The 14,401-nt window shown below is 39.1% G+C and overlaps 1 protein-coding gene across 1 annotated transcript in view; it reads right to left on the bottom strand.

Annotated features, from left to right (window-relative positions):
• LOC139721081 (uncharacterized) overlaps positions 1-14,401 on the bottom strand; it is a 35,457-nt gene that overhangs the window by 18,858 nt on the left and 2,198 nt on the right. Inside the window, exons 2-3 of the mRNA XM_071632411.1 lie at positions 10,360-10,476; positions 1,700-1,871 (exon numbers count right to left, since the gene is read on the bottom strand). Of these exons, the coding sequence (XP_071488512.1) occupies positions 1,700-1,871; positions 10,360-10,476 (289 nt within the window). The remainder of the gene's footprint in view (positions 1-1,699; positions 1,872-10,359; positions 10,477-14,401) is intronic.

The following is a 14,401-nucleotide window of genomic DNA, read 5'->3' as shown; positions in this document are numbered from 1 at the left end:
TTCTAAGAATTTTCTTGACCCTTGGAAACCCGAAAAATGGACAAAACCTTGATGACACTTTGCTTCTTCTTTCCTTTAGACAAAATGCTTAAGTCTTAAATATATTACACTATATTCATTGCTGCTTGCCATCAATTTTGATATCCTGAATAAAACAGCACGAAGAAAATTGGTTACTGAGACGTATATTACCGAAAAGCAGACTTCATGGACTTGTTAATTGTTGTTTTACGATATTAAACTAATTCCCTTCCAATCTTGAATAATAATGAAGGAAAGGCGTATGTTATCAAACAGGATGTGGTGGAAGGTAACCTTCTGCTGATGTGTCGACTCGCTGCTTTCGAATTATTGTTTATTTCAGAGTAAATGATTTTTTTTTTTTTTGTCTGAAAAGGCTCACCTTACTTATTAAATATCAAATCAGATATTACTTCACGGCCTGTGTGCACACGTCTAAAATTTCGCACCTTCGAAAGGAAATCTTGGCACCCAACAGCGACATTCCTATAGATTTATAGGTGATGTTCAAGCTGTTAGATTAGCTTCGAAATGTCAGCGAGTCACGTGGCACTTGCGCCGTCATACGGCGCTCTGAAGAGAAATTAACCGGCAAGTAATTTCCACCTGCGGGTCGAGATTGGCGTGACACGAATTTCTATGAAATTTATATCGTGAGACATATCGTGGCCCACTCGTTTTGAATGCCATTAAAGAGAAATGAATATCCCATCGTAAGGCGCATGTGACCCCTCATATTAATTGATAACATGACACTTCGTGATGTATTGAAGTTACGGATGCAATTTTGAGTTTACAGCATATTCAAATAACGAATATTTCCTCTAAAGGAACTAACAATCTGTTAGATCCGCATATCCATGTAAAACAGATTAAGGGTATAGTCATTGAAGTGCACTTTACATTAATTAGTTGTTGCTATGTCGGGCACGTCTGGGGGTAAGCCTCCGGTTAGCTCTCTGATTGTCAGGAAAAATCTTTATGGTAAAGATGTCCATAAAATTTGAATATAGTAAGCTCTTTTTGTGGATTTGGGCAGACTTTCGACAAACCTGAGTCTCATCATTTTTCATTCATTAATTATTTATTCTTTGCATGGTAAGGCCAAGGAGGTACTAAGCTCTTTAATAAGACTGGCTTTTTGGTTGCTTAAGGACAATCTTTTGTTCTCATGTCGTGCCTACAAGTTGATTACAGAATTAACTTTGTTATGGCATGCGCCTGGGCTTTATGACATGCACATGGGCTGGTCGTTGTGAGGAGACGCATTTCCCATACCATGTGGTGACATTGCGCACCTTGCACAGGAATGGGACGGGATAGACAGGGCTATAACGTCATTCGTGCAAGTAGTAACACTTTTTGAAGAGAATGGCATAGGCCCACTGAAATAGAATGTCTGAATAAATCCCTTCCTGGCCATGTTTTCACATACGGTTGAATCTGATATACTGCTCCCGGCCAAACACACCTGCCCGAATTGTTCAAAGTGTGTTCAAAGGCATTAGATATGACATTACCACGCAAAGGATGACGAAACTAGAAAACTGCTAGTTTGAAAGGGGGGGGGGGGGGGGGGGGGAGACATCGATCGGTGAAACTGAAGTTTATTTGTTTTTGTATAAAAACCCTACTTAGAATGTTGATGATGAATCCTGTGAAAGACGCTGTGACTTACTTGAAATTTTCCAGGAAGTAACCAGTTGGCTGACTGCAGCAGAATTTGTCTGTTGACGTGCCGCAGCAGTAGATGTTGTCCAAGTCTCCACCGGTAGCTCCCTGCGGGGGGCAATGGAAGCTGGCGTGGTGGTTCCCGTGGTCGTCGACGAACCCCTCGCAAAATTCTCCAGCTGTCGAGGAAGACGAAAAGGAGAACGAAAAGTTGCATGACAGATGGTTTCATTGTTTTGTAGTCGTTGTTTCAGACTACGAGGTACATCACAGTGGCAAGAGACTCAAAATATTGTCCGAGTTTCATTTGATAGTCACCCTGCCATTTTTATTCCAACGACAACTGCGGGCCATGTTCAAAATCAATTTTGAATCGGCGTGGTAGTCTCATAATGCCTGCACAGCAAGAAAGATCTGCATTGAGAAGAAAGAACTTCATCAGGAAGTGTCAGGTGTGCTAATGATCACTTACTAGTACTTCCTGTCGGTTGTATGTTCCTCTGTCCGTATACTATCATGTTCTATCTCGACCGGATGTATTTAGTGTAGGAATGTGATTGATTGTTTTTCTCTTTGACATGTTGGTAAAAAAGAAAGTTGTCACGTGAAAGACAATAATAATGATTATAGAGTATATGTTTTTCGATGATGATAGTTTTCGAGAATTGAAAGTGTCTGGCTGTCTGGCAGGAAACGTGTTACAGGAGTTTAAGAAACTCATTATCATATTTTGTTTAGAGAAACCAAGATGGGAAACATGTTACAGGAATTTAAGAAACTCGTTATTATATGTTTACAGAAACCAAGATTGCAAATATGTAACGATCAATATTTTCTGCAGAGTTTTCTGCTCATGCTGATTGATTGCCACAGTCTTCATCATCACATATGAGCTAAAAAGACGGTTAATATCGAAACGGAGTGGGGGTTGTACACTTACAGCTTCCTGATAATCAAATTGCATGCATTATCCACCATGCAAGAGGATTTGAAGTACTCAAAGCAATTCAATTCAATTCAGTTCACTTCAATTCGATTCCATTCAATTTATTTTCATATTTTTTCAGCTGAACATGAAATAAGAAAATCTCAAATCGTCTTGGGTATATATTGATTGACTGCAAGATGAAATCTGTAGTTTCAATAGACAAAAGAAAAGCATGTATACATAGTTTCAAACCAAACTAATTGCTTTATCTATTATATTCTGAGTATGAAAAAGATGAGGGATCTAATATAAAGCTGTGCTTGTATATTGCAGACAGCTAAAGCAATTGATTAAAAAACTTGGTACAAGGACTTGTCATGATCCTGGACTGTTGCTTTGAAGCAGTGATCTGATCATTTGCTCATGGGCTTTCAGTCTTTCTAAGGTAAAAAAAAATGGAAAGTATAGGTCTTCTGTAAGTTTGGGGATGATAAATGATAAATTCCCATATCGCACAGAATGACAATCAAATCAAATCAAAACAAATCAAATGACACGGTTCCAGCGCACTACATGAAATTTACTACTCATATAATCATACAGCGTATATATACACTCAAAATTATCGCGAAGTTTTGAGTAACCTAAGCAATAATGAGTGTTGTAATGTAATATCATGTTCCTTTGTTCTTACAAATAGAATAGAAAGAGATAAGAAAAAGGGAAAAGCTCCGGAGCAATCACATGGGGAATGCTCAAAGTGACGAACTATTAAAGGCAATGGTTTCTTTAGATCGGGGATATGATTCTCCATTCTCCTTCGACAGAAAAGAAACGAGTTCGAGTTCAAAGTATATACTACATGGAAGAAAGAGTTTGAAGATGCTATGGGGGCCTAACGTGCTCACCAAATATTTCCAACGTTAAGAATGCGAACACTTTGATTCCCATGGATACCCAGGACGAATTTAATTCTGAAGGACTATACTTCTTGGTCTTAAAAATGGCTAAAGGCTTCATTAAGATCGTGGACTTTGTTCTGATGGAACAGTTACCACAACTGAGTGGTGCAATGTGGTTGCGTCTAGAGAAAGGTAATTACATCTCAAAGTAATTATATGTGCATTAATTCCAATGTTTTTTGATTAAGCTCGGTGCCAACAAGTTGAGGAAATATCAACCGACACGAACTCACGCACAGACTATCACATACACATCCTCCATTTTGTTTCTCCGTAGGATTTTACTGTATATCATATTCAGCGCCAATTTCAGCTAATTCCAAATGTCTACAATCGACGCTGTCTACGATGTATTCTACATGACTGCATTACCCATTTTCTAGTCCTGGATCGAAAAGATAGCATTAGTTCGATGCGTGACACATAACATAACAATCAGTAGTACAAGGTTAGTGTATGAATCATCAATATTGGTTGATTAATAACGTTGTTGTTAGATCAGTGAAGCCATTCTTGAAAACCATACAATACTTATTTACTATTTTAGTGCTTGTCTTCAACGCTGTCATCGGCATAGTATTCATGAATGTTTCATCAAGTAAAAAGACCACAATGTTAATTGAACATTCAGATTTACGTATACGGTCACTTTCAATTAAGTGGTTCACTCCGCTCTCAAGTAACAAGGATCTTTATTGTAGTCCAACGGATCAGCTTCACTTTCTGAAGAGTGCAGCATTGCGTATAACTTGTTTCCACTTGTTTTCGTCGTTTGTTTTGTTTTGTTCTGATTCGGTCTCTTCTGTTTGGTTTTCTCCTCTGCGTCAAACACTTTCTATCATCAGTCGAAGGTGACGATCGATATGATACGCCAGTGCAAAATGTCACGGCTACTGTGACGTGCTCAATGGGCAATGATGGGCAACTCGTCCGTATATCTTCTACTATACTGTAGGCACCACTTTGGGTGCCTGCCCAACGATTCCCGCCAGTGATGGACCTACAGGACCGATCTTCATCGATTTCAGGGCGCTCCATATAATTCACACATGTTGCTGATTTTATACATACATATAGGCTATATATGATATTCATATAGCGTATATTTATTTGAATATATATCTTATATAAATACATATTTATATATATATATTGATATATCGATATACAGGTAGTATATACTTTTATATCGTATATGTATATATATATATATATATATATATATATATATATATATACATATATATGTATAATTTATATGATACACACATACAGTTCGAGGATATTATGTATTAGGCCCTGTACACCAGCATCTTTGCATGAACTCCACCATTGCCACTGATTGTACATTGACTATTCAAAACTTCAAGCATTAAAAGAAGACAGTATCATGATATATAGAAAACGTCACAGTATATAGCTGGCTTAATCATAATACGGCTGAATAACTATTTCCATTATACAATGCGTATGTGACATTAACGAATGATTTTGATAAAAAGATAATACTTTTTAAAGACTGGATAGCGGCGTAGAATGATTGTAACCGGTTCGCTGTTTGTGATCTTGTACATCTTAAATTTGTAAATTTGAAGTCATTGCATCTGCATAACTAACAGTATCTCTCAAAAAGGATTGATATATCCGACGGGTGAATGATTAATGTATCCGTAAATAGAATGACGGATGATTCATGTTCTTCTATCCTTCAAGCAAGATGCCTGGAAATGCTATACGTGGAGTTTGGCACGAAGGACTTTTAGAAGGTGCTCTCGAGTGAGAGCTATAGAAAATGTACTGTGCATTACCTTTTGATAAGCTGTGGTTTCCATGACTTATTTCAGCACCTTCAGCCCATGAAGTATAGAACACATGCATAAGATAGTTACATTTGACTGAAAAGTATGTAAAGATATTACAGTGACGTATTCGTAAGTGAATTTAATCTCAAATTCTGCAATTTTTTAATCAGCTACAGTGAATGTTAAACTCTGAATGAAAAGAACATTTTTCGTCTAATTTCTTCACATGCTAATTATTGTTTTCCCCCATTCTCCATTTCTGCACGTCAAATCTTGACGTGGTGGAATCTTAATACGGAATCAAATTTGCACGTTGTGTGATTCACACTTGGACGATATTTTAACATAGCTCGCCATTTTGAATAAACCTCTTTGCTGCTTTCTATTCGACTTTAAAAATGAAGTGAATTTAACTGCACGTATCGGTTATACAAGTCCTGTCTCGCGAGGCAGATATTCCAGTCATTACACCTAGCTCTGATAGCCACGATTCGCATAATTCAAGAAAGAAAAAGTGCATTATTAGCTATTGATGTCTCCATAATCCCTTCATTAGTTTTCTTCCATTTATCTAATCATCAATTTTGCTTTGAAGTAAAGTTATGTTTATCTTCTGTGCAAGATGCAATCTACTTCTTACAGTAATCTCCAAGGAAGCTCTACCGGGATGCAAATCGTGTCATGTGCCAATGGAGGTGCCAAAGTGACAAGGTTGTGCATGTCTCTCTTATATACAATAAAAGCGAGAGTGCATGTCTGTTTAATAAAGTGAATTTCGCGGAACTTTTCTTCTTCATATTTTATTTCTTACTAATAGGACGTAAGCGATGGGGCCATTCGTGCAGTTTTGCTCAAAAAGAAAATTTTATCAGTTCTGAAGCGATGACTCATCTAATCTTCTGTGCGACAGGAAGTGTCGACAACATCAAATAAAAACCCATGTCCTTCGAGACTCGTAGACACCCTCGAGCAGTGTAATCTTAGATAAAGAGTTGACTACGAGTACATGGAATCGATCCCTGTAACGTAAGGATTTTAAGGATCCTAATTGGGGAAAGCAAGACGTTAGGCCTCAAGGAAGTATAAAGTACTTGCACACGTGACAGTAGACGTCCCACGCGTGCCAACCAGCCAGACAACATCGCTGATTGTTAGTTAACGGGAACTATGTGAGTTATCTTAATATCGCATAAAGTTATCGAACAGGATGAAACCGAATAAGAAAGCCAAAACGATTGCCTGTAGTCCTTCATCTCTCGAATATAGACAGAACGATTTTGATGTTATAACCAAAATATACGTGTGCCAACCATCATCATGTGGCCAACCATTATCGTGTGCCAACCATCACCATGGTTGGCTCACTTCGTGGGGGCTCTGTGGCATAGTGGATAAGACTCCCGACACCCGATCGGAGGACCCGAGTTCGAATCCCGCCCAGTGCTTACGTCCTTGGACAAGATGTTTTTACCCACTATATAATGTCCCTTTCGACCCAGGTGTATAAATGGGTACCTGGCAATGCCTAAGGCAGGGCTCGACACTAACGGTGGCCCGGTGGCCCGGGGCCACCAAAAATGAAAGTCGGGCCACCAAATTTCAAAAAAGGGCAAATTTGGTGGCCCGCCTCGGGCCACCAAAATTTTTTGGAAAGTATGTCAATAAATTCGTAACTTTTTGCGCCGGAAATTAGCAGTTAAATTTGTTTAAAGGATGGATGAAAAGGACTGAATGAGTGCCCGAGAGTGAGTGTTGCAAGTTTGTTGAAGTTTATTTAGGAGTATAGATAATTATGTCCAACTTCTAATTCTTACTATCATAAAACTTAAATATTTGACTCATTAAAAAGGACTTTTAATGATTTTTATTGTTCCTTTTTTCGGGACACCAAATTTTTCTCTCGGGCCACCAAAAATTTGAAATTTAGGATTTTGGTGGCCGCATCGGGCCACCAAACAAAAAAGTTAGTGTCGAGCCATGCCTAAGGTAATAATGATAGCAGGGCCCTCTGGTAGAGCAGTGGCAACACTGAAGAGGCTACCCTGGGTAAATGAGACCTTATTATTATCATTATTATCATCATTATCATTATCATTGTTATCATTATTATCATTATTATCATGTTTAATCTGCCGTCTGCCACTGTCGTTCCATTAATTCTGGCTTATACTATTATTGAAATCAACATCATCCCTTTTCAAACTTATGTGATGTGTTATGTTATGTGCAATCTACCTAACACTTAATCGTAGCATGGAGCTACGGTAGCTCCATGATCATTATCAAGAATTGAGAGGACGTCTACTGTATGACCATCACAGCTATTTATTTTGAGGACTGTACCACCCCCCCCCCCCCACGGTCAACCACTTAATAATACGTTTGTTGCAGATTTTTATAGAGACACCCCCTGTATCTACAAAGGATGGAAATGAGTTAGGATTTTTGACCCTTTACTACGCGCTTTTGGAAGGGACGCTATTAAAATTACCCCCTATATCACGGGCTTTTGGAAGGGAAGTCAGCAAAATTACCCTGATCATAGACTTTTGGAAGGGGAGCTAGCTCCCGAGGAGGCAGCAAAGCAGCATGACGTATATCATGCAGCGCATGTGGCGAAATATCCTGCGAAAAGAAGGCCATTAGCTCGGCATGCTTTGCAGCTAAACATGCACAGTAAGAAGGTATTTATAATGCTTCCGGGAAAATCGGGCAAATACCAAGAAGCCACACTACCTTTCAGATAACCCCAGTCGGGACCTTATTTCAGTATTGTACGGAAAAGATATAAAAACTGCCCCTAAATTAAACAAATAAATAGAATACTATAAGAACCCCTTTAAAAAAAAATGGGATCCCCCCCCCCCACCCGAATTGAGCCCCAAAAGTAAATAATAATCTTTATACCCGTTTTCCATAAGAACCGGCGACGCGCATGTGGTACAGGATGACCACCTGAATGGGAGGGGGGTTGTATACCAACGGTGTCCACTTGTCGAAGACACTTACAAGCTTGCATTCACATCCTAAATAAGGTGGATACATACACACGCACACCCTCATTTTAGCATACGATGGTTATAAGTGTACCGGAATATCATTTATTAATGTTTTAATCGACAGGCTTTAATTACTGTATTCACAAGCACGACAAGCAATCAGAACGTGAGAGCCTATCTGCCTGAAATGACAGCACTGCCACGTTGTTTTGTATCATTCATAAATGATGACTGTTGTGTGAAAGAGGGTTGGACTGTTGATATGTGGAGGGGACGGATTAGGGAATAGAATGGGAGAGAGACAATGAATTAATTTTTTCCAGATTTTTATTATACGTGTTAAGAAACTGGAACTAACCGTTTAGTTTCGCGCGTTTCCGAGGTCCACGAAGATTTCTGTTTAAGATGACCTGCTGTTAAAGGTCACTGTTTATCGATTAAAAACTATAATTATTGGCATACAGGTGTCATTCGATCCTCATCTCTCCCCTTAGCATCACATGCATGACATGCTATAGGAAGGCAAGGACGAGATGGTCACAACATTTAGTATCGGCTACTGTGTCAAACATGCATATAAGAGTTGAGATCAACCTTATTAAGTCTGTGAATGCTCACTTTTGATTGGTTGATACCTGACATAAATTATGTTCGATTTTCTGACTTACGTTTGATCACATCTTTTCATGCAACAGGGTCTTATGCGACCATAAATCTAAGTACAACTGATAATGGTTCATCGAAATACATGTTTAAACCTATCTGTAGATGTTTACCATGTTTGTAAATATCTGGACACTGCCGAAGGTATGTGATTTTGGACAAGCACAATAGAAGAACAAGGTCATAACAAGGAATCAACTTGTTTCTGCCCCTTACTAATGATAGTTTTGATGGGAACGCACATTACAAGCTGCGCTTTTGTTGCTTCCCCTTATTTTCAACATTATTTAGTAAATTCTTGGCTTCACGATAATTGTGTGCTTATATAATTTTTCGATATTTGAAGAATATATATATTTTTCATGATATATGTTTCATGCATTTATATATTTTTTTGAAAATGGAAATGAATAAATGAAATGAAATGTAACTTTATGTTCAAACACAGTAAATGAATGCATGCGTGAAAAAAAAATCGACCAATATACTCACATGGTCTTGAGTTTCCTTTGAATATATCCGGTAACTCGGGAATGTCTGGTATGTCCATTTTTGCAACGACGCGAAAGTATATAACACAGGTCCTTTATGTAACCAAAGTCAAGGGCAAGTGCCGGAGAGCAAGTGCCTGAACTGCGCGACAATATAAATGTTTGAAACTTCAAAATCAATATATATCTATTCCCTTTGAGTTGCCGCGGGCAGTCAATATAAAGACCGCTACCTTATGCACGATATACTTGTCTAATGATTTTTGTCTCCGCAAACACGAGCCGAGAGCGATGCACTTGGAAAGTTACACATGGCTAAAGGGGGGCAGGAGCGTTAACTCGCTCTAAAGTCTCGACTTGAGCGGACGACGTAATTATTCCTTTCAATGCTTTCCAAAATGTTCCCATTCGTGGGAAGCGACGTCAGCAAACAATCTACACCTCGCTAATTGATAACCACTTCCCAAATCCCTACCCCAGCTCTACAGACCAAGCGTCATTCACATAATAGACATTACATACTTTGTTTTTATCTCGCCGCTGCAGATCAAATTTGCAAGGCAACATACTGACGTTGCTGTTATCGACATTGATTAAGTATATGACGATGGCCTGACAACAACAACAACAAAATAAATCAAAGAAAACAGCATACAAGCTTACTCCAAATGGAAATTTCAAAAAATGCAACCCTTGCGTTCTCTGCTTCAGAAACGCAAGTGTGAAACATGATATACGAAGAAATGTATCGGATACAATGTCACCAATATAGGTCTAGGTCTGGACAAGAGACCCGTGCAGTTTCGTGTCTCTCTGCGTCACTTTCTCGACGCTTGATCTCAAACATTGGTGAGTCAGGTCCCCGAGTACCGAACCTAAACTTCCTGCATCCACTCACGATACCGACGAACTCACTCGGGTCGTTCACGCTCGAAGAAACTACGGGAAGAAAGAATGGAAGAGACAGGTATAGGACAGACATACAAACATACAGACAAACAGACAAACAGGCAGAAGGACAACTACAAAGAAAAGACAGAGAGAGAGAGGGAGAGGGAGATTTGCATCAGCAGGACCCTTGCCAAATTATCCGTGCGCGTCTAAAGTTGGATTGTCAAGGCAACCAAGGTTAAGACGCCAACGTCTTAACGTTGTAATGAGTAACATTATTCAAACTTACCTCAAGAATCACGTTTTCTCTGCTATTATGCTTTGTATTAACTCCAAAAATGTTCCTCCTTCCCATCTAGATTTTCTCTCGTTTGAGTGGGTTTTTTTTTTCTATATCGATGGGAAAAAAATAAACTGGCTCAAGTCTATCATTTTGTTCGAAATGATGGCACATGAATTTGTCATGATGATAAAGTAACTTATGCTCATGATAAAAAAGTAGCTCAGACTTTTAATGATATAATATACATACCATAAAGCTAGTTTAAATCCAAGCTGTTCATTTTCGTTTTGAGTTGTTCTTGGTATGTGTGTTGGTGTGTATGTTTCATCTCGACGCAATATATTTACAGACTATCATTGAAATATCTTTTCGAGACTAACATCCTGAGTAACAGAAGAGCACGAACTCTCATGAATTCCCAATCGACCAGACAAAGGTAAGAATTAATAATAGGGAGAGTTAAATGAATATCGGTTACATAATTTTCATATTACATTGCATTAATACAACGCGACAACTGATCGGTTATTGTGGAAAATTGTGAACAAAGATTTATGCAAAGCTGTGTAGGAAGAAGAAGTTTCCATATCACCAGAAGCACCTCAAACAACAGGATAGAGTCGATTATAAACTAAAGACGGGGAAATTTCGGGGCATACGGAGTCGCGCAATTAACATAATAGGGCCATGGAGCTACAGTCACAGTGACAGTAGCTACATCATCATTCATGGTAGAGCCTATAATGAACTCTACCTGCGCGGAGAATTAACAAGGTGTGAGCGTATTGTTTTCATTTCTTGTTCGCAGGCCAATCAATACTACGCCAATTTGACTCTGTATAGCTCCCTGTGAAATGGAGCATGCATACATTATAATTATACTTACACACACACACACACACACACAAAGAGAAAGAGATAGGGTTGGAGGGGGAGGGAGGAGGGGGAGCTCCACCGAGACAACAGACTTTAAATGGCTTTTAATTTGGCAAAATAACTTGCTTTAAAATTCGTGCCAAATCGATGGTATATGATATGTTAATAATGCGGATGCTAAGAGATCTTACTCCTTTGAAAAGACAAACCAAAAACAAAGAAAGAAACAAACAAGTTAGTCTTTGTAGAGAAGAGTAATGCATGCAGCAATCCCTTCTGAGCTTGATGTTTGGTCCGCATACGAGGTGCAAAAACTGACCCCCTCCCCCGCAACCCCCCCCCCCCAAAAAAAAAAAGTTTTACACACGTTATACACTATTTTTGTCATTAATCTCATTTCTTTGAAGACACTGTTTTGTCCAAACATGCGAATCATCGCCGACGATGTACTAACTGCATTCGCTTTCCATATACATAGTGATGATGAGGCGTGGGCTGGTATAGTTTCAAGTATAGAGGGCTTTTGCTTTGCTCGAAGTTTTATCCTAAAATGGTTAGAATGAAGTGAGGGTACCTATGATATCAATGTCTTAGTTTCTCTGCAAATTTGCCTCCTGACAAATTTGATTTGCATAACGGAAAGTTGTGTTTGTTACCGTTCTTTCGGTACGGACGCCCACAGAGCACGCAAAGTCCCAATATATTGAGTTGCGGGTTTCCTTTATAAATCACAGTTCAATTTCTCTGTATGCTTCACGCGTAGAAAAAGCCATGAGTAAGTCTTGTCAGCAGTGCATGTAGGCCCTACGTGGCTCATTCCTGGCGCTAACACAGGGGGCAGTGAATTTTAGTTGAACTTATACTTGAGGTGCGCTAAAATCAAATCTATTTGCTGCGAGGGCCATACAAGTGATGATTGTGAGGACAGAAAAAAAAAAACTGTTTTGTCGTTGCCTACATGTTTCAAAAGCAATACTATAATAATACTTCCTCCGAGATAGAAAGATAGATAGCGGGCCGCGGAGAAAACAGAACTTGGGGTGGGGGGGGGGGGGGAGATAGGAGCGTCAATTGAGGAAAAGGGCCCCAGCGCGATTTTCTCCATGGACTTTTCGGTGAGAAAAGATGAACCTCTTGCAAAACACAGTTTACTGTGACCAAATCACATTCATTACAAAGCGTAATCGCGCCCCAACTTGTCAGGTCAAATTCCGTTCGAGGACTGCAGGACTGCGCCCCCAAAGAAACGGAGTTAGTGACCTAGTCTGACTTCATAAGGCGATTCCACTAACTGTGCAACTCGACATTGATAAAATAAGTGAATAAATAAACAAACAAACAATCAAAAACTGTAAAATCGGACGAACAGAAGCCTTAGAGTTAAAGCTTCAGTCAAATCGGAAATATATTTCCGATTTCCGTCATAACTTTCTCATCTTATAAGATGAGAAAGTTATGACGTCTCAAAGTTTTGCTTCATTGCTTTCATAAGCCTCCCTTTTGTCTGAGCACACACACACACGCACACACACAACACAATATCATAAACTCTCGCATCGATGTGGGTTCATATTTTGGCAACTTCAACCCCTTGACATGCAGTGCAGTGGTCACCATATTGCTAGATCATTGCATTTTTTTTTTTTTTGCAAAACGACAAAAACATGTGGCTTATAATTATGTTATGTTAATAAATGGAACTAAAATTAAGATTCGTTGTGTGCAATGGGAGATTTTTTGACGTCATGACACCATGATGACCTTATTTGCATATTTTGGTTAATATCAATATCACCTTCTTTATGAAGACATGCCTGGGGAAACCTGAATAACTTTTTGGTGAACTCTCATTCAAAACTTTCTCTGTTCAGTAAAGTTAATCTTTAGCATGGTGTGGAAGATTGCCATTTCATAACCATACGGCTTTAGTCTTAGAGCGGTTAGACGGTGGAAATTTATTCAGGTGCCGTTCTATCCGTTTATATTTTGTCAATGTTCACGACGAATGCACGCAAAATTTCGCTCAAATATTTGATAACCGCTGTGTTTTTGATATTGGATGATGAAACGGGCTGAATCAAATTTTTATTGAATCGAACTCACATGCCAGCAGAAACGAGGATGATAGAATGAAGGCACGGACACCCCCCCCCCCCCCCCCCCTCATCCTTTAGCTGTTCTGGTAACTGATCAATATCAACCGACGGGATGCTGATTGTGAAAGTTTCTCTTTTACCCCTCCCCATCCCCGTTATTTTTTTTTTCCATGAGCAATTTCCAATTTCACTATATTCACTTTCACATGAATTTTCTCCAAAGAATACAAGCATGCACTCACAGTATGCTCTCTCTCTCTTGTGCGTGCTCATACACACTTTCACACGCAAACACACTTTCACACACACGCACACACACACACACACACATACACACACACACACACACACACACACACGCGCGCGCGCACACATGAACACACACTCGAACGAAACATAATCAGTCAGACCGCAACGTCCTGAAAAGCCTTCGCATTTATCGTACGCGTATGCATGGACCTTACGGACATGAATACGTAATGAGCTGGGAGACCACATTTTCAGAGTGTCTGTAAATCTAAACGACATTATCAATCTTCATGACTTATACATCGATAAAAAGCTCGAGAGTTGTACTTTGATGAAATTTGACCACTTAAAAGGTTATGACATATAGAATATACTGAACAAGGAAATTATGAAACACAAACTTTTGCATATTTTTCATTTTCTTAAGGGGTACACTAGACCAATGAAATTAAGGTGGACCATAATGGAA

The sequence above is a fragment of the Diadema antillarum genome, unplaced genomic scaffold (assembly GCF_040938485.1).
Source record: "Diadema antillarum isolate AM-2024a unplaced genomic scaffold, OU_Dant_1.0 scf00000137, whole genome shotgun sequence".
NCBI classification, from domain to species: Eukaryota; Metazoa; Echinodermata; class Echinoidea; order Diadematoida; family Diadematidae; genus Diadema; species Diadema antillarum.
This window is presented reverse-complemented; position numbering and strand designations above follow the sequence as displayed.